This window comes from Colletes latitarsis, chromosome 2, assembly GCF_051014445.1.
Source record: "Colletes latitarsis isolate SP2378_abdomen chromosome 2, iyColLati1, whole genome shotgun sequence".
NCBI lineage: Eukaryota > Metazoa > Arthropoda > Insecta > Hymenoptera > Colletidae > Colletes > Colletes latitarsis.
This window is the reverse complement of record NC_135135.1, coordinates 4,206,973-4,226,029: the sequence shown is the minus strand read 5'-3', so window position 1 is coordinate 4,226,029 and position 19,057 is coordinate 4,206,973. Positions and strand designations below refer to the sequence as shown.

Here is a 19,057-nt window from a genome sequence, read left to right as displayed (position 1 = left end):
TTAGTTTATTATTGTTAAATATTTTCTATTTTCTTTGATTCTTGACGAATAACGTTTCTTTTCTTTATTTTTCGTGTAATTCGCTAAATTAAAGACATTATATACGATTCGCTCTCTAGCATACATTATTTTACATTTTAATAAAAATCTACCCCAAGGAATTGAAAGCATCAATGAATAATTAGTATACAAACTTAATGTAAAGGAAAAATTTGTATTCACGTCTACACAGGATGTCCCAGTATCAATGGTACAACCTCAAAGGGGGTGATTCTACTTGAAAAAACAAATTAAAAATAAAGAAAACATTTTTTTATTCGAGGCTTCGTTTCCTAGAAAATCAATTATGAAAATCCATTGTATATGCATGCAATAATACAATTTAAATTTCAACATAAGTAAAAATAATGATTAATCGACAGGCATGTCAAGCAAATCACATTCAATCGCACGCATATCTGACAAATGTTCAAATTCAATTATCTCGAAAACGAAGCCTCATATGAACAAATGTTATTCTTTATTTTCGATTTTTCGTTTCATGCAACATTATCCCACACTATTACAATCTTAATTTCTTAATGAAATCATTCATTTACAGAGCAAAAGAAGTATTACGATTGGTAAATTATAAAGAACCTTCTATCACTCCCATTGAAAGAGCAGAAGCTAAAGAATTGAGGAAAATGGAGATGAAAATAGAAGAAATAAAAATTCGACTATTAGAACTGAGAAAAAAATTAGAACGACAGACAGAGCATATAGAGAACGATGAACACAGCGACAAGAGAAGAGAAATTGTTTTTAAAGGCGATCAAAAGAAAACTATTAAAAATACCCTTGGACATATGTATGTAATTTTATTGCTTTTTTATAAGCGTATAATAAAACTTTCATACAGCTCGTACCATCTCTTTTTTCGCAGGACAAAAGATATACAAGCATTAATTGCTGAAGTTAAGAAACTTGAAGAGGAAGTAAGTATTTAGCTCAAACAGTTAACGAAATATTACTAATGTTATTTATAAACGATTGTAAATTTTTAATACTTTGCCGCAAAATATAGGATTTACGTACAACAAAAAATTAATTTCTTTTTTTACAAAATAATTTATTATTCTAGCTATACAAACATACTATATTTAGCCACATTGCATGCTTAAAGAATATTTTATACAACAGCTTCTCGTCACAAATATATCTTTTAAACTTGGGTACAGAAGTTGCACAAAGCATACATAACATACCATTTTCATACCATTTTCCAAAATAGGAAATGGATCGTAATAAATTATAAATTGTTATAAAGAACTTTACAAAATAATGTATGTTAAGGATTTTACATAATTTACTATTTATGAGTAATATCTTCACCTTGAATAGTTGTCATTACACACACACGGTTGACATAAAACGTAACAGTGTGTCACAGTCACACATATAACACGAAACACGTTTCATGTTCCAATTGATAGAATATGTTACCATGCGAGGTGTCATTCTATCAAGTCATTATACGCCTTAACGTATTGAAGAAAAACAGTGACAATGTTTGTTAAATAAAAAAAAAACGAGTTGAAGGTCTGCCCATAAAATATTTTTGCTTTACATTCACACAATTGTTTCATTGCGACATATCGCTCAAGGCACAAAAATATAATGAGAAACGTCATTGGAATCCTCCATAACTTTTGACTGCAACAATTTAATTTCAAGCCTTAGCTTTTCTTTTTCCATTTCTTGCTTCCGTATCTCATTCGAATAACAGTTTATCTGTAATTTTAATTTGTCTTTCTTAAGTTTTAGCATTTCAGTCTCATGATACAGCTTTCCCTTTTCCGCACGAAGCACTGCCAACTGTTCCTGAAGTAACTGATGACTAGCTTCGTCGGACAATATCACTTCGGACGTATCGATATCCGCTTTCGCAGTTGTTGTTGATTTTGAACCGTTCGCTTCACTTTCAGGCCCGCTATCAGGTTCTGTATCTGCATTCGCAGCTTCTTTCATGATCCAAATTCTCGAGTCTGTAGTTTCGTGGAAAGCGTTCGGTGATTTCACAGATTGTTGTAATTGTGACATAAGAGGCCTCTTTTGTGGTTTAGACGAGATGGGTGATCCTTTTATTTTTTCCATATCAGTAGTAGGCGCAATTGTTTCGATATCTAAAACTAATGCGAAATTACATTACAAATAATATAGTTAGCGTGTTTGTTTTTTGTACATATAGACCACATTGAAATTACCTCTATTACTAGGAGATTGACTCTCATCAACTGTATGCGACAAATGATTATTACAATAAGTATTGAATTCTCTTTCATCTACAAAAACAGAACCATCAGCGTTCACGATAGATTCAACAATTACAGAGGGATCTCCGTCTTGCATTACTAACTCTCCCACAATTTCACCGTTCGCTGCTATTATATTCCCATCGTTATTGGTTCTCAACAATTCGCCATCTGTTGTGTCAATTTCATCTACTACCTCTTCTTGCGTCAATTGACCGCTATAAGAATCATCGCCGTCGTTTCCTTCGCTTACTTCTAGTTCGGTTGGCAATCTCTAATAAAAAATAATTTTTTTAATTAAATACATAATGTTATGTTTAATAATTATGTTTAATTAATTTAATTAAATACATAGTGTGAAATTATATATCTTACATCTTGACCCCAAGGAGATTCTTGTTCTTTTTTCATCCTCTTTATCGTCCGCGCAATTTCATCTTCAGACTCTGAATATGTTTTCCTATCATTATCTCTGCCTTGCATCTTCTCGATATCATGGATCTTTTTAAATAACTGATATGCTCTTTCTGGTGTTATATTCCTCTTTTGTTTATTAGCTGCCGCTATATTAAATAAATCTTTGGACCTAAGTATTTTATTTGTTCGCAATCGTACATATTCTTTCAATCTCTTGCGGTCAATGTGTAACTGCATAAGATCTTGTACTTCCTGTTTAATTTCACCACATAATTTTCTTTCTTGCGGAAGATTCTTAAATAATTCCTAATAAGATAATAAAGATAAAGCCAAATTGAATATATTGCAATAACATAGCATTATTTAATTTTTCCTATTTACCTCCGAAATTTCATGATTATGTTCATTATTGACACTAGTTACCTCTAACTTTGTACCGTCTTTCGATGCTCTTAACATAATATGAGCAGGACAATTTGTCCTTATGGATCTAAATAGAAATGTAATATGTATAAAATATGTTCAAAGATACATTTGATTATATGTATTCATTTATTTCAAAATAATTACTTTAACAATCTAATTTTAACAATATATGATCTTATAAACTAACTGAGACTGTCTCCTGCCAGCTCCACGCGGTAGAAACTTTTGACCACCATAGATACAAGCATATTTTACAGAGTAATACTTTAAACGTTCACTAATTGGACGAGCAGTTTTCATATGAGCTCCACTAACTGTTCTGCTGTCTCTTCTCCAATAGTGAACTAAACTACGCTTTGAAAATTTCTCCAGTTTACGTTCCAATTCTTCGTAACTGTCAAACATTTCTCCCAAATGGAAGGATACATCTTCATCTTCCACCGTATTTACATCCATTATAAAAACAACAGCTAACAATCTATTTCATAATGAAGTATATATTATTTATTAATTGATAAATGCATAGAAGATCATTAAACAATTGTAATATTTGTAAAATACTTTTCGTGTCATGATGTATGACATTAACATTGTAAATATATTAATAAAAATAAAATAAATTAATAAAATGTATTGTTTACAATCCATAATATTGTGTGTTTACGTATTTGAAAATGAAAAGGAGGTTAGACTATATAGAGACAAATTGAATAATATTGTTGTATTTCTTCTTTGTACCATCATTTCTCTATTTAATTCCTATTAGCTGAATCCCTCGACAAGGATTTATTTAAAATAATAGCATTTGTTTTTCTCAGTCTAAGTTTTGTGGTTATATTTTAATTTGATTGGCGTGGTAGAAGCCAAGATGAGAAAACCGTGAACACAGCCAAATAGAATTATTCAAGAACCGGATAAAGTCAGGCGGGACCGCGGGATTTTCTGTTCCCTATTAATTCCCAGTCTTTATAGAATAACTTACGTCTCGTCATATCTTTCGTTGTATTTCTTCCTTTCATCAAAAATTTATCTTGTTCGATCGTTATGAAAACGTACACCGTGATTTTGCGCCATTTCTAAAACAGGACAAGCAACTGAACTACAGCGCAACTGTTGTAATTTCACTTGATTTCAACGTCTTTCTATTTTATGTAATTTAATCGATTTCAATTAAAACGAAAACAATTCTTAATTTCTTGATGTTAAATTGACACATTTTCTTTTCGTAAAACGTACGTCGCGTATGTATAAATACAAAACGTAAGAAAACCAGGCATTTATTTTTAGAACAAAATATAGATGAAAACCATAAATCAATGTTGTAACTAAAATAGTATTTATTAATATTAAATAATTAGTTTTTTACAAAAGTTTTTGCACAGCATTGATGAAAATTCTTCTGAGTTTAAAAGAATCATTGGACATTACAAAATTCTGTTTACATAGTACAGTATTCCCGCCTTAAATATACGTCACTTGGGACCAAAATCACATTTAATGCAAGGGGACAATATTCGTTGTGTTTATCACTTGTTTCAAATGTAGCGATACAAAGAAATAGCAACCGTAGGATGAAGGACTAAATCGAGCTCGGTCTCCAGGTAGCGTAATACAATTCAATGTTGAATATCCGTGTGATGCAATAGAGAGAAAAAGACAAAATTTTTTCATTGTTCTTTTTGTATACAAATTTTTTTTATTAAAATAAGACCAAACAAGACATAATTTAGATAATATTTGCATGTACATTACGTATACGTTCCTCAAGGCCGCAGAATCACATTTAACATAAGGGGAAAATGTTCTTCGTCGTGTTTTATCACTCGTTCCAAATGTAAAAAGAGATAGAGAGGGGTATCAAACAAAGGACAAAGAGGGACTAAGAGTCCAGGTAGTTAGCAGTATTCATGTAGGACAATGACGTTCTTATTTAAATTCACATTTATCGTTAGCCAGAAACGAATTTCATAATCTGAAAATTTAATGACATGACGTGCACACGAGAGCAGTTCAGAGTGTGTATTCTGCCGCTTCTTCCTTCGCATTTGAACGATCATGCAAAAAACAGAGATATGACATAACTCACAAGAGAACATTTGCAAATCGCGACCATAAAGTAATCTACACACGTCATAGCCGTGATTTGCTTCTGTAGCAAAGCTACGGTATGTTCGTTTTTCTAAAATGTTTCAAGGAAAAAAGAGAATGTTACCTAAGAATATTCGAGATAAATGTAGCTGTTTACGTTAATCCCTGACCTAATTTTACTTAAATCTGTACTTTAACTTGTTGTCAGAATGTACATCGAAAAATGTATTTTTTGCTTTATTTTTTAATAAACTCGATTTTTTAATCAAATAAATTAATGAACTGTGGCATCACCTTCCATACCCAATCCTGTCATCTAAGGTAAGGCCTGCTTTTCTAAGGATGATATTCAAGAAATTACAGCCTTATTAAATATAAATGAGGTGAATGTTATCATTATTATCAATCAGAGCACTCAGGGAGGAGGGCAATATCTTAAATATTCTGACATCAATTTTGCTGCATGTGCATCCATAGCAGCTACTAGAAACTTGAAAGATGAATCACTGAAGAAACCAATAGTTATTCAGTGCATTAAACGATATTATTTGAATAAAGGAAAAATGCCAGATATAGATAAAATGAAGATAATTAGTAGGTATGCTACTGGAGGTATACCATCTAACTTTTCATATGAGACTTTAGTCTAAAATTTTAATCAGAAGCAGAGAAATTACTCTATATTAAAAGTTCCATGAAATCAACTGTGATAGTACCAGGAACTTCAAAATGAAATGATGCAGATAGTATTATAATAGTACATCAACATCGTCTAGTGAGTATTTAACTCTAGAATAATATCTAATTTAGAAATAGCACCTGTTACTCCAAGAAGCAGAAAAGGAAAGTAGAGAGGAGAGGAGCGTTTTGTCCCGGGCCTGCTAGTGGACTCATCAGTAAGACTTTCTAGTAGGCTCTGTCTTAGACGACGGGATATTGGGTAGTCGGTCGAGGAGTGTATACATATATAATAATGAAGAGGTCGATCGAGCACTTGCAAGAACACGACCCCTCTGGTGGTAAGTACGGGAGATGACGCCACAAAACTAGATGAATACCTAAATATTATACTACGTCACATAACAAACATAGCAGGTGTAATATTATTTTAAATTTTGTTAAGAACCTGTTTTTGTCTAATATTAGCTTCAATTGTGAAGTATAATAAGTTATGAATTTATTACATAAATAAATATTATCTAAATTATGAGGTGTTTGGTCTCATTTTAATCAGCTTCAAAAATTCTATGTAAAAAGAATGACAAATAAAAAAGTTTTGCCTTTTCCTTAGTATTGTCTCAGACATGTAGATTACTTGACGACCGAACATCGTGCTGCTGTAAGGATAAAATTTTCACATTTAACATAAGGTCCTTCTTCACATTTAAGACGGAAAAAATGTAACTACAAAATGTAGAATATAATTATTAATGTAACCAATCTGTATCATCTTCGATATCAATAAGAGGAATGGGTGGTGGTTCATCTTCTGGCAGTACCACCGATATCTGCGAGTAAAAAACTTTACAAATAAAATATTTAGAGCATAATATACAAGAAATTAAACATTCAGAATGAATATTACGTTAGCATTTTCTGAAACTCCAGTTGGCTTAGACGATTGGTTCGTAGAAGTGCTTATATCAGCATTTTTTAATTCTACATTGGTAACTTCTGAATCATCATTTTCCATAACTTTAGTAGACATTAATTCTGTTTGATCCCTGTTGCTTCTTTCACTAGTATTATGTAGAATTTGTAATGTGACATTCTAAAATTGTATTCATGGTAAACATTATAAAATATAAATCTAATGTTATAAACTGTTTAAATCATGAGGACTTACCTTTATTGTATTTGCTATCGTTGATTTAATGTAATTTGTAGGATAGGATTCATCCACGAATTTATCTAACAGTATATGATAAATTCGGTTCATTATATGTTTGATTTCTCTATTTTTACTGTCATTCTAAACGGAATAATTATCAATAATAAAATATTTAGAAAATCCGATAATATGCAGAACAATCCACATAAAGTATTACGAACTATACCTTTGGGCATTATACTTTTCGACGCGAACTTTGTTTTGTAATATCCACTAAAAAAATAACGTCCTTTTAATATATTTACAAATCATTTAAATCGATGAGAAAATAGTTCACTGATAATTCATTATTATTAATTCCTTATCCTTAATAGTTTCCGAAAGAAAAACTTCAATTTATGTGGATCATTCTGAATATATGATAGATCTAGAAACTGAAACAAGCAGCAATTTTTTTTAAGCAAAGATACAAACAATAGGTATAAGAGAAAAGGTGAGTTTTACTTCTTTTACCTCTATAGAACTTTCAGAAGTTAGAGTATTGCATTTAGAATGTAGTATTATATTTTGTTCCTCGTAATTGCTATTAAGTTTCTTAGCTTCTTCTAAATTTTTTTTGGTTTTTACAAGTACACTATTTGTATCCTTCAACGATATCTCTAATTCATGAACATTTTTATTTAAATTTTCATTAATTTGTATTAGAGATTCCTTGTGATCTTCAAGATTTTTTACACACTCTGTATAAACAAGCAACGCTTCTATAAATTATTATGTCAATTATATTGTTACAGGTAATTAAAACATAACGTATAAAAGCTATGGTTACTTTTTGTCTTTTCCAATTCCTTTTCCAATATGGCTACTCTACTTTGCATCTCATTCAGCTCACTAAAATTATCAGTAACTGTAACATCAGTACTTTTCTGTAGTTCGTTATCCTTTTCTCCAATATAAGATGCATTCATGGTTAATAACATTTTCAATGCAGCATCCAAAACTGTTTTATCTTTTACAGGAGATGTAGCATTTTGAAGTTCAAGAACATGAAACTGTACATGATAAATGATGGCATCTTTGTAAATAATGTAGGATTTCTTCAGTATGTAACTACCTTATCAAGCAATTTCTGCACATTGTCGCCTATCTTAGAGATTCCCATTCTGAGTTCGGAATTTGTCATTCTAGTTTCTGATAACAACATGTTTAATCCTGGATCTATCACCGACGATATTGTTGGAGTTGTGCTTTGTGGTTGTAATGAATACACTTGACCATCCATAGTAACAAAATTTGACTACGATAAATACACATGTTAATATACTAATAATACCTTTCACGCAAGAACATAATTTACGATACAATTAAATTTGCATACTTGTATTTGCGTAGGAGACCACTGAGAAGTAAACGTAGACGTAGAAACAAAAGGTTTACTAGTATTTATTACAGTCGCATCGCCTTTCAGTTTTAATGCTCCGTGTGCATTTCTTGTTGTTTCTTCTATAGATTCTTGTAAAAGATATCTCTTTTGAGATCCTTTTTCTAACGATTCCACCTAAGTCATACAGTACGAATACATTACATTCTTAAAATTCAATAGATTTGATAGAATTTTTTAATCAGGGCTTCTGAACTCGTGATCCATGGGTCATATGCTACTCCTTCCCTTATCACCTAATTACTCCCACCATGCTGACTTGACTCTCACTTATGTATGTGTAAGATCCCAGCATAGTTACCAAGGGGAACCAGCAGACTAATAATGATGCGTGTAATATAACAATGACGAACAGTATATGCCCCAGCCCTATCCCGCCTTATTCTAGGTAATTAAGGTAAATGTTTATTCACCTTTTTGTTACGTGGTGATTTGTGTGGTATGTCATCCTGTAAACATATAAAAATCTATTATTCATTGCATCAAGCATTATGAATATTTAAAGAAAGAAATGTCTTAAATACTTCGGTATCTTCAGAGTCGGTAGTGGTGGTAGTAGGAGTTTTTGGTAACATAGACTGGCCCATTTTTGCCATTCGTGATATAATTGAAGCTTTGTCGCTTGTGATTTTATGTGAGTAAGGAATTTCTGCTTGTGCTTGTATATCTATTATTTCTATTTCCAATAAAATATCCCTCTCTTTTGGAAATCCAGGACCCAAACTGATCTAAAAAATATTATATTTAAAATTTCTGTATGAATTTGACTTATTTAACTTTGTTAAAATTCTGTAAATTATTGAAGTAAAACCTGCTTATTAGGAGGCAAAAATAAAATTCGTTTCAACCCCTTGCTGCTTCCTGAAAGTGACTTTTCCCAATTGTCATCCGCAGATATGTGTACTGTCATTGTTTGTAATGCTGTAAAATTACTTTTGAAAGGTTGTACTATTTCTGAAGTTATTAAATATTTGATAGATACATTGTCTCCTTTTTTTGCTATTACATCTGTATTGACAGATGATAAATCTTGATAAAGCACATCATCTATTTTTTCATTTTTTGAAAAATATCGAGCTAATCCAATTTCTTTGGCAAATTCTGTACAAGTATCACTACTTTCAAATAAAATTGACCAATTTACATTATTGTTATCATAATAACTGGAATAATCATTTGGCTGTATCATATACAAAAAGTCATGTGTCACTGTAACAATGGACACATGTTCTTGCTTTGTTTTATATAAAATAATTTGATATAGTTTTGTCGCTCTATTTCCTATAAGGGCCATACCAAGTGTTCCAACTAATACGTAAACTCCATTTTGTCTAAAATATAATGTGACTTATAATGTATTAAAGAAAAAGGCTAAAAACACAGATAATTAAGATATTATAGCTTACAGTTTAAATGCATGCACTGCTTTCGCTATTATGACTTCAGTTTTGTTTGTAGGCATTTCTGCTACATGACGATGACTGTTTGGCTTTTTTGAAACCTGGTGCTTTGGTAAAGAATGACTGTCTGATGACTTAACTTGTGTCCCAAAAATAGCAGCCAAATTGGATCTAAAAAGCAGTTGTATATTGATTTTAAAAGAAACATTTTGCATTCGATGGTTACTTTGATTAAAATAAATTTTAAAAAATAGAAAGAAGAACGCAAAACGATAATTAAAAATGAAAAAATTAACAGCATAACCTTTATGTTACAATACTTTAGTTACCTTCGCTACTTAAAAATTATCACTGTTTTAAACAAACAAAATTATACAACATTCTACTATGCTGATACGATTATTAATATACCGTGTCAGTGAAATAAAAATAAAAATAAGAGGAACATACCCTCTCGATGGCAAAAAATCCACTTCTTCGTCGGCTCGAAAAATCTTATCGAGATTTGGCAACTGGTTTCCCGAATTCATAATTATGAATTGACTTATTTTAAACAAAAGCGACGTTTAATAACGTAAAGAGCAAATGACACATTAGTTAAACCACTTATAAGAAGCAAGCGACATTCTTCGCTTGCAGCTATCAAAAACGCAATAATAATGAAATATACGATTACCTACTAATAGGCGATACAGTATTTTTGAATATTTTTCAAAAGAGTAACTATACTATTTCGCTACAACGTAATACATGTGTCATGTACTATGCATCTACAATCTGCAACCAGAGTGATCAGTGTGGCCAGATTTGACATAATTGAGTGCATTGACGACGACACTAGTAACGACGAACTTCCTTAGTGTCTAACGGAGTGATGGGGAGAGCAGCATATGTCACCGGCGGGCCACATGTACGTGAGCTCGGCATTTCACTCAACTTCGACAAATCGAGAAAGAAGGCAAATATGAGCCTTTCATTTTTGCTCTTACAACAGTTGAAATTCGACCTTGCGATATTCGACATACGATTTCAAGTCTCGACTGCCCCAACATTTTTACTTTCTGAACTATGTAGGTATAAGGAAAGTACCATAATTAAAAAAAAATATCTAAAATTTTTTTTAGCAAAAATACACGTTTTAAAACCTCCTGATCATATTGTGACTATTAAAAAAAAAAGAAATGTTTGTTATGCCTATTTACGTATGTTATTAATATGATTGTGTCTAAACGACTGAATGAATTTCAATGAAACATTACATTTAAGTTTTATGTTCTCGTTTTAAGGTATGATTAGTCATATCATCACATCTTATAGTTTTTTAATTTTTTTTTTTTTTTTTTTTTTTTTTAGTGTTAAAATGTTATTAACGTTTAAAGTTCTGTCTGTACTGAATTTTTTTCTAGAAAGTGGGTAGGATTTCGGGGGTAGGTCTATTTATCAATAATTATTGTAATTAACCCCCGCAACCGAAAATAATTTTTCCAAAACGATTTGAAATTTTTTTTTCCATCGAAAAATTTCACACATTTTCAAATTTTTTTCTCGAAAGTGGGTAGGATTTCGAGGGTATGTTTAATGATGAAAAATGATTGTAATTGATCCCCGCAACCGAAAATAATTTTTCCAGGACGAGTTGAAATTTTTAAATTTAATTGTTAATAACTTTTTAACGAAGCCTCCATCAACAAATTGGTATTCTTGATTTTCGTCTTATTTTGGCCTCTAGAATCCTCCATTAAAATTTTTTCCAGGGGTGAACACCCTGTATTAAAAAAATTTTTTTAAATATTTTATGTTAAATAAAAATTAAGTCTCTTATTCCAGATGCTTGCACTACTTTAGTTCGAATGAGAAGCTGGAAGCTCACACCGTGGATTGTGAGAAGATGAATGATTGCGCAATCATATTACCAAATGATGACAGCAAGTGGCTCAGCATCAGCAACTATAGCAGGAAAGAGCGTGTTCTGTTTATCGTGTATACCGATCTGGAATGCATCCTGGAAAAAACGAATACTGATCGAGACGCGTCAAGATGCGCATGCCAGCAGCATCGAGTATTTAGTGTGAGATACTATGTGCGGTGCTCCTACGACGGCTCGTTATCTACGTTTCAATGTCGTCGCGATCCTGATTGCGTGTCATGGTTGTGAGACAACTCCAAGATTTGTCACATCGTGTAAAATTTATCAACTGAACAATTGCAAAATTATAATACTGCAACACACTGCCATATATACGAAACACCGTTTGTGCGAGATGACAAGCGGGCACGCGATCATTGTCATTTAACCGGTCGGTACAGAGGTCCCGCGCATTCAAATCACAATCTAAATTATAAAAATGCGTTTGCCACCCCCTGGTCTTTCACAATTTATGTCACGTTGCGAGCCCTCCATTATGACCGTCAAACAACAAACGATCCCAAACTCTGAAATAACCTTTACAACCGTCATATAACAAAATTTGTTCTTTCCATACCTCCGTACCAGATGTCTAGCAGTTGCGCGTCGAGCCCGTTTACGAACGTTTTTTCCAGCAATTAGGACTCTAGATTTATTGCGCGCCACAGGCAACCTTCGAAGATACAATAGCACTTCCGCGCGACCACCGACACATCCCAAAACAGAAAATTTTGGTACCACCCACACCACCCCTTATTGTTGGGGCTGGCCGTTCCCGCCTTACAAATTTTGTTACCAATCAGCGTTTTTCGTACATTAGTGGCCGTTCCCGCCTTACAAATTTTGTTACCAATCAGCGTTTTTCGTACATTAGTAACCGCCCAAATAGAATTGTATAAAGAGCGATGGTCACTCAGAAAATAAAGCATTCTAACAAGAATTTTTTGAATCATCAACAAACCAACAAGTATACGTTTTTTTCAAGTCACCGCATTGCCTATCCATCATAACTTCAAATACAGTCCACTTTCAAACTTAAAATAATCACACAAAGTTAATTTGGCGTGTGACGTACTGGTTTAACTTTCCGAGCATCGTCGGTGGAAAACACGTACACGACAATTTATCCGGTTATGATTCACATTTTATTATCAAGGAGATAGCCATAGAATTCAAGGGTGGCTTCACTATATTGCCGATAACAAAAGAAAAGTACATTGAAAACATGGATGAAGAATCAAACTCGCGCAAGCGCATAAAATTGCAATTCATTGATTCGTTTAAATTTTTAAATACAAATCTCGAGAAATTGGTATCTTTTCTTAGTAGAGATAAACTTCAAATTACACGGTCCGAGTTTCAAAAATTATTTTCGGAAGATTTTGATTTATTTGACACGGACAGGTGTGTTGTTTAACAGACTGATCCACAACAACGTTTTTACCAGACTGGCCCCGTTCCCTCGACACCTTCTCAATATATACATTTTCTTACCCTAATAGCAAAGGGAGAGAAAAAGAGACAGGACAGAAAGATGGAAAAACGAAACTGGAAAATACTTAGCTAAGGGAAAGTTTAATTACAGCGAAAGAGAGTCATAAAAGTCAAGAGGTTCGCCGAGCTCGGATCGGGGTGGTCCGAGGCCCAGGCGAAACCTTGAAGGAAAACAGGCGCCTCGCACAGCTCTGGTCGCCAAGTGTTTAACAGGATGACCAGGCTCGCACGAGACCCTAGGAAAATGGAAAAATAGAAAGCTTAAAACTATCCTTACATTCCAGTCTATTCATACCATGGCAAGGGCGTAGTGGCGCTACAAATGTATTTCGATGTAAATAATTTGTACAGCTGGGCAATGTGTCAACCATTACCATACGCCAATTTTCAGTGGGTCAACAAGAAAGATATAGATGTTGTTTAAATATGTTAAAACTATTTAAAAATCGCGTTCGTCCGGGAAAATAAATCTCGGCCGCGATTCCCGTATTCGTTTGTGTACGTGACACTTCGGAAGGTTAAGCGTTCGTCGAGTTCGTTCGACGTACGGACAATTTAAAACCGCGGCCGTTTACGTGTTTTTGTACGCAGACCTCACGCGAAGATTCGCTTCAAACACCGGTTTAAACGATATAGTGACGTCAGCGTCGAGAGAGAGAACCGTAATATACAGGGTGTCCCGTAAATGGTATAAGAGCCAGAAATGTGGGGTAGCTGGGACGATTCTGAACAACAATTTCCTTTGCAAAAATGTCGGATGGGGCTTCGTTTCTTAATTATTAACGAAAAACACTGACGAATCACGGCGCGCGCCTTCCGCGCGCTCAGGGCCGTCCGAACTAAGAGAGCCACCGTGTCGGGTAGGTAGCAAGATGTGCATCGGAGATACGTGGAGGAACGAATACAAATAATTAAAAATACTACCACTGCAACTGTTACCTCTGCGGATTGGATAAATCAGCCAGCTAAATCGAATTTATTAATTATTTGTATTCGCTGTTTCCAAGGAAGAAGGAATAAAATGTGGGAAAATGCTCTCGGAATTTTTAGGAAATTAATCCTTCGCACCTGAGTGGCGCTTCTCGTCAGAGTGTTTTAAAATTAAAATAAGAATTATTTTCAGAAAATTAAAATAAATACGGTAAGAACCATTTGTAACCGTTTGTTATTAAAAACTGTATTGAAAAAGCAGACTAGATTTGTATGTACCGAAACATTCCTCGAATGCAAGGGGTTAATAGTGAAATAATTGAAATTCGAAAAAAATTCCTTACCGAAAATCTAATGTGAGGCTAGAAATGTTTTTCTGAAATTTCATGTGAATCTTTAAAATGTCATAACTCCTGAACAAATTGGACATAATGAGAAAAATCAGTACTGTTTACAAAAGAGATTTTGCGTTTCACTATTGATGGAAATTGAATGAGAAAGAAATGGTTTTGCCACGTAGCCGCGCTGACGCAGTGGAGACGCAGCTTAATACATTACCGCAATCTGCAGCAATGTATTCGTCACGGCCTTCGCATAACTGAAGTTCATCGCGTATTACAGTTTTTACAATCTCCATGGCTTCACGATTACATCGAACTAAATACGAAGTTTAGAACTCTTGCTACAAATAATTTTGAGAAAAGTTTATACAAGTTAATGAATAATGCAGTGTTTGGCAAAACTATGGAGAATGTGCGCAATCATGTAGATGTAAAATTAGTAACAAAAAGGGAAGGGAGATATGGTGCGGAGGCACAAATCGCTAAACCAAATTTCCATAGTGGCCGCGTATTTTCGGAAAACTTAGTTGCAATCGAACTGCATAAACTGTCCGTAAAATTTAACAAACCAATCTACGTGGGTATGTGTATACTAGATGTATCTAAGGTTTGTTTGTATGAATTCCATCACGATTACATGTTACCCACACATAGCAATAAATGTAAAATTATATACACCGATACAGACAGTCTAATTTACCACATCGAGTGTGACAATATTTATGAACTTATAATACGTGATATTGCCAGCTTTGACACGAGCGATTATCCCACAGATAATCGATATGATATTCCGCTTATTAATAAAAAGGCACCAGGTTTAATGTAAGACGAAAATAATGTTGCGATTATGACCGAATTTGTCGGACTGAGAGCAAAGATGTTCGCCTTGCAAGTCGATGGCAAGAAAGATAGAAAAAGGTGAAAGGTGTCAAGAGTAATGTTGTAACACGAACTATAACATTTGATGATTATGTGCAATGTTTGATGGGTGAGGTTGAAAAGATTTGCCACCAATCGTGTATAAGATCCACGTTGCATAAAGTGTACACGATATCAGAAATAAAAATTGCTCTGAGTCCGCACGATGACAAACGATATATTGTACCATATTCGACCGAGACGCTGCCATGGGGACATTATAAAATACCGCTTTTGACGTAGCAGTATACGTATTTTTGTAATGAATTTTTTTACCCCTATTAATCATTGTATATTTTTAATCTCTGTATATTAATCATTTTTTTTATAATTATATTAATCGTTATAGTATCTAATAAAGAAACAATTTATATACAAGGTATTGTGATCAGTGTCTCCACACCACATCTCCCTCCCCCAATTTGTTACTAATTTTATATCGACATGATTGCATACATTTTCCATAGTTTTACCAAATAACGCATTTCTCATTAACTTGTATATATTTTTTTCAAAGCTTACAAAAACGTTAAAAGATTTTTTAAGATGTATTCTGAAAGTTCATAATTTTATAAAATTGATACGAAGGAGAGGTAAGAAATTAGATGTCTTTTTTAAATGATGTAAATTGCTTTAAAAAATATACATTTATTAAAAAAAGATACATTTATTTTCAGTATTTCAACCACCAGTTGTATAATTTAAATATTCAGTCACCAGTTGTATAATTTCAATACGTTTTGTACAAAGATTTTTTTCGCAGAAGAACGCGTGACATAAAAAAAAAATGACTAGAACTCAATAACTCGCACAATTCGTGGATCCATAAAAAAGTAACGTTTTATAATCAGTTGTATAATTTAAATATTCATCCACCAGTTGTATAATTTCAATATGTTTTGTAACGCACAAGTCTTTTCATGGTTGCCGCATCGCAATGTATTAGCACCACCAAAATTTTGTAAACTCTGAATATCTACGTAATCGGCATCTTTGATTTCAATATTTACATTTTCCTCTACCAAATTTACTAGTCAGTCTCTTTTTGGGATCCTTTTATATACACGGCAGTCCTTGCCTCGTCCACTATCGCCGATGTAATAAGTTGTTTTACCATGTTGTAGGGTACGAAACCATCCTCCCACGACAACCTGTTGTCATAGAAAGCCGCTGCGTTACATTGTATTACGAGATACACACAGCGTGGCTTGCACACGACGTGATTTGCACATGGTGACCGGTCGCGTTTTAGCTGTTTCGGCGATCGGCGATTGTCAAACGAACCGCTATTTAGACGAGCACCACGGCGTGCGTTCCCCAGATCGTCTCGAGTTCTTGCACTGACACGCCAAGTAAAGAACGTAATGTATTCCGCTTTGTTATGATAAAGTTTTTCAGTTACTGTTATCTGTGGGTAAACTTTCCACTGTGGACCACTGTGTATCTCCTATTGTCCTCCTATTAACAATACAACCCATGGTGGTTTTTCGTCGCCCAAGTAGACCGTGATTTATCGGCTGTAGATAGTACATTCCAAGGATGTGGGCTTTTGAAAATATAATGTGCGAGAACGGTTCCTTTTCTCAGTACTGCCACTTCCTTTACAACAAACGCGGTGTTGTCGATGTACCCTTGTATATCAACAAACGTCGGTACCATCGTGACAATATCTTTGAAACTTTGCCACAATGCGATGTGTCCGCCTCTTATATATTACAAACATTGCTGATGCTACAGTTTATGTGATTCTGCGCACAGCGTTGGACAGTGGACAGTATTTGACGACGCGATCATGCAAAATAATACAATACGCGGTAGTATTTGCTGACACGTTTTCTTTACAATCAAATTCTATTCGCACATCTACGGTGGCGCTCTTAATTGATTCGTTCTGTCGCGAACAATCGATGACTACAAACGGCCCATACAACGAAAAGTTCTCTCTGTTGCAAAGCGTTTCATACAGTTGTGTCCATAATAAGCTTTACGAAAACGTGCATACATATAAAAAAGAATAGCATATCTGTTTTTATCAAAATCAAGTCATCGTACGGATAAAAGTCAGAGTTTAGATAAAGTTTCACATTGGTCAAGTTACATTCATCGAAATTGCTCGTATCTTTAGACATGTAGGATTAGAAATGTAAAATCTATTCCTTTATTCAGAATGCGCGGATGAATACAATAAACATATAATTTTTATAGTTGGAAAAGCACACTGTAACATATAACTTTCGCAAACACAACGTAACGTATAACACAACGTATAATATTCGTAATCGTAACGTTCACCGTAACAAACTGTCGTAAAATCCGCTCTCGTCTTCCGGATGCGTGCTTTTATTCCTTCGCTCTTGAACACTTGCCGGTTTCACGTCCAGTAAAGCTTCGAGAACGTTCTCGTCGTTTCGCATCAATGTTTCGTTACCATAGTCCACGCACTCACACAATCAATCATTTATTCAATCCGAGTTGACACATTCATGTAATTCAATCATTCCAGAACGTTCTTGACGTTTCGCATTTAACCCTTGCCAGTTCCTCATCCGGTATTGTTTCCCGAATGTTCCTAACGTTTGTAAACATTCTGTCTCTAAGGTCGACGCACTCATACATTCAATCATTCAATCAGAGTCGGCACATTCAGTCCGCTCAGCTGTTCACCGCGATCGATGCGATTCGACGAAGAACGCTCGTCTCCTACAGACATGATGTTCTTTCGGTCAGTTTGCAGTGCAAAAATGACGTATCGCGGTTTCTACAGCTGAGTCGCAGTTATAACGGCCCACGAATGTTTTGTTGTACTTTGCAATAATAGGTACTCGTACAGGTCCCACAAATGAAAACTCATGCTTAGGTATTGCCCGCTTTCCAAAATCCGCAACATCGATAGTTTATTCATATCATTCAGTATAATGCGAGGCATTCGCCACTGTATCTTTAGTAATTCGATCTCCGGCTCCAGCGCGGAATTTGCAACGATGCATTTGCTATCACTGCGAGCGCGTATAAGAATGAGTTCATGACGAACGTTGACTACTATACGTTTGTAATCTTCGCAAAAACCCAACAGCATGTTGAGCGGTACACAAAAGTTTAAGTAACCTGTCGGTATGTTTGACTGTGCGACCCATCCAGCATTCCGTAAATTAACGATTTGTCATATGTTGAGGACACAACGGTTTTGATGGTACTTGTTATTCCAACGTTTCTGTTACGATCGATGTCCACACCATTGAGTTCATATCGAATTTCATCAAACATAAACGCAACACAATTATTTCCGAGGTATGCTTCCAATTCCTTGTTTGGCTTCTTTACTGTGAATCTTTCTTCAACGTATAGAAAACTCTCACATGGTAACGTGTATAAATCCTGCTGATGTATAAGTATTCATATCTCATCGTTGTGTCCAAACGTTGTGTTGGCGTATAGGTTGTACGTGTGAGTCTCAATCTTGACGATGCTGTCGTCAAAGATAGGTTCGCTTCCAATGTTTAAGATATTAGGCATTTCGTACAACAAAATCCAATGATTTCAGAAATTCAACATTCGATGCAGTGAGTTT

At 34.2% G+C, this 19,057-nt stretch overlaps 3 protein-coding genes and 1 pseudogene across 10 annotated transcripts in view; 2 read left to right on the top strand and 2 right to left on the bottom strand.

Moving 5' to 3' along the window:
- Mbo (nuclear pore complex protein Nup88) overlaps window positions 1-1,157 on the top strand; it is a 139,279-nt gene extending 138,122 nt beyond the window's left edge. For both annotated transcript variants that reach the window (XM_076784211.1, XM_076784209.1), the window contains exons 12-13: window positions 602-850; window positions 926-1,157. In XM_076784211.1, coding sequence (XP_076640326.1) covers window positions 602-850; window positions 926-989 — 313 coding nt within the window. In that variant the 3' untranslated portion in view covers window positions 990-1,157. The remainder of the gene's footprint in view (window positions 1-601; window positions 851-925) is intronic.
- Window positions 1,158-1,170: 13 nt separating this feature from the next.
- On the bottom strand, window positions 1,171-4,394 carry LOC143352002 (uncharacterized). Of its 5 annotated transcripts, none has more exons than XM_076784217.1 (6): window positions 3,802-4,394; window positions 3,325-3,615; window positions 3,093-3,201; window positions 2,670-3,017; window positions 2,247-2,568; window positions 1,171-2,165 (listed from the first exon to the last, which is right to left on the bottom strand). In XM_076784217.1, exons 1-6 carry the CDS (start codon window positions 3,879-3,881, stop codon window positions 1,642-1,644), a joined length of 1,674 nt encoding a protein of 557 aa, XP_076640332.1. In that variant the 5' UTR covers window positions 3,882-4,394; the 3' UTR covers window positions 1,171-1,641. The 5 variants fall into 5 exon arrangements, with proteins under 5 accessions (XP_076640332.1, XP_076640331.1, XP_076640334.1 ...); XM_076784216.1 differs by having other exon boundaries at window positions 1,173-2,171; XM_076784219.1 differs by having other exon boundaries at window positions 1,175-2,171; window positions 3,779-4,394.
- Window positions 4,395-5,383: 989 nt separating this feature from the next.
- On the bottom strand, window positions 5,384-10,928 carry LOC143351437 (FK506-binding protein 15). Of its 3 annotated transcripts, none has more exons than XM_076782919.1 (12): window positions 10,348-10,924; window positions 9,904-10,068; window positions 9,309-9,828; window positions 9,022-9,225; window positions 8,911-8,946; window positions 8,435-8,614; window positions 8,171-8,353; window positions 7,886-8,108; window positions 7,570-7,796; window positions 7,072-7,197; window positions 6,811-6,996; window positions 5,384-6,733 (listed from the first exon to the last, which is right to left on the bottom strand). In XM_076782919.1, exons 1-12 carry the CDS (start codon window positions 10,425-10,427, stop codon window positions 6,653-6,655), a joined length of 2,211 nt encoding a protein of 736 aa, XP_076639034.1. In that variant the 5' UTR covers window positions 10,428-10,924; the 3' UTR covers window positions 5,384-6,652. The 3 variants fall into 3 exon arrangements, 2 of the variants coding, with proteins under 2 accessions (XP_076639034.1, XP_076639035.1); XR_013081742.1 differs by lacking the exon at window positions 5,384-6,733 and adding an exon at window positions 7,283-7,329 and having other exon boundaries at window positions 6,859-6,996; window positions 10,348-10,928; XM_076782920.1 differs by lacking the exons at window positions 5,384-6,733; window positions 6,811-6,996; window positions 7,072-7,197 and adding an exon at window positions 7,284-7,490 and having other exon boundaries at window positions 10,348-10,928.
- Window positions 10,929-14,845: 3,917 nt separating this feature from the next.
- On the top strand, window positions 14,846-15,764 carry LOC143350583 (uncharacterized; annotated as a pseudogene).
- Window positions 15,765-19,057: the final 3,293 nt, after the last annotated feature.

Bases quoted from the DNA above. Each gene is read 5' to 3' on its own strand.
- LOC143352002 (XM_076784216.1), bottom strand. From the start codon at position 3,881: ATGATGGTACAAAGAAGAAATACAACAATATTATTCAATTTGTCTCTA. The intron at 3,202-3,324 runs GTTAGTTTATAA...ATTTCTATTTAG, and splicing joins GCTGGCAGGAGACAGTCTCA to ATCCATAAGGACAAATTGTC. The intron at 2,569-2,669 runs GTAAGATATATA...ATTTTTTATTAG, and splicing joins AATCTCCTTGGGGTCAAGAT to AGATTGCCAACCGAACTAGA.
- LOC143351437 (XM_076782919.1), bottom strand. From the start codon at position 10,427: ATGAATTCGGGAAACCAGTTGCCAAATCTCGATAAGATTTTTCGAGCC. The intron at 8,615-8,910 runs GTGAATAAACAT...TGTATGACTTAG, and splicing joins AATCACCACGTAACAAAAAG to GTGGAATCGTTAGAAAAAGG. The intron at 8,109-8,170 runs GTAGTTACATAC...TATCATGTACAG, and splicing joins TGCAGAAATTGCTTGATAAG to TTTCATGTTCTTGAACTTCA.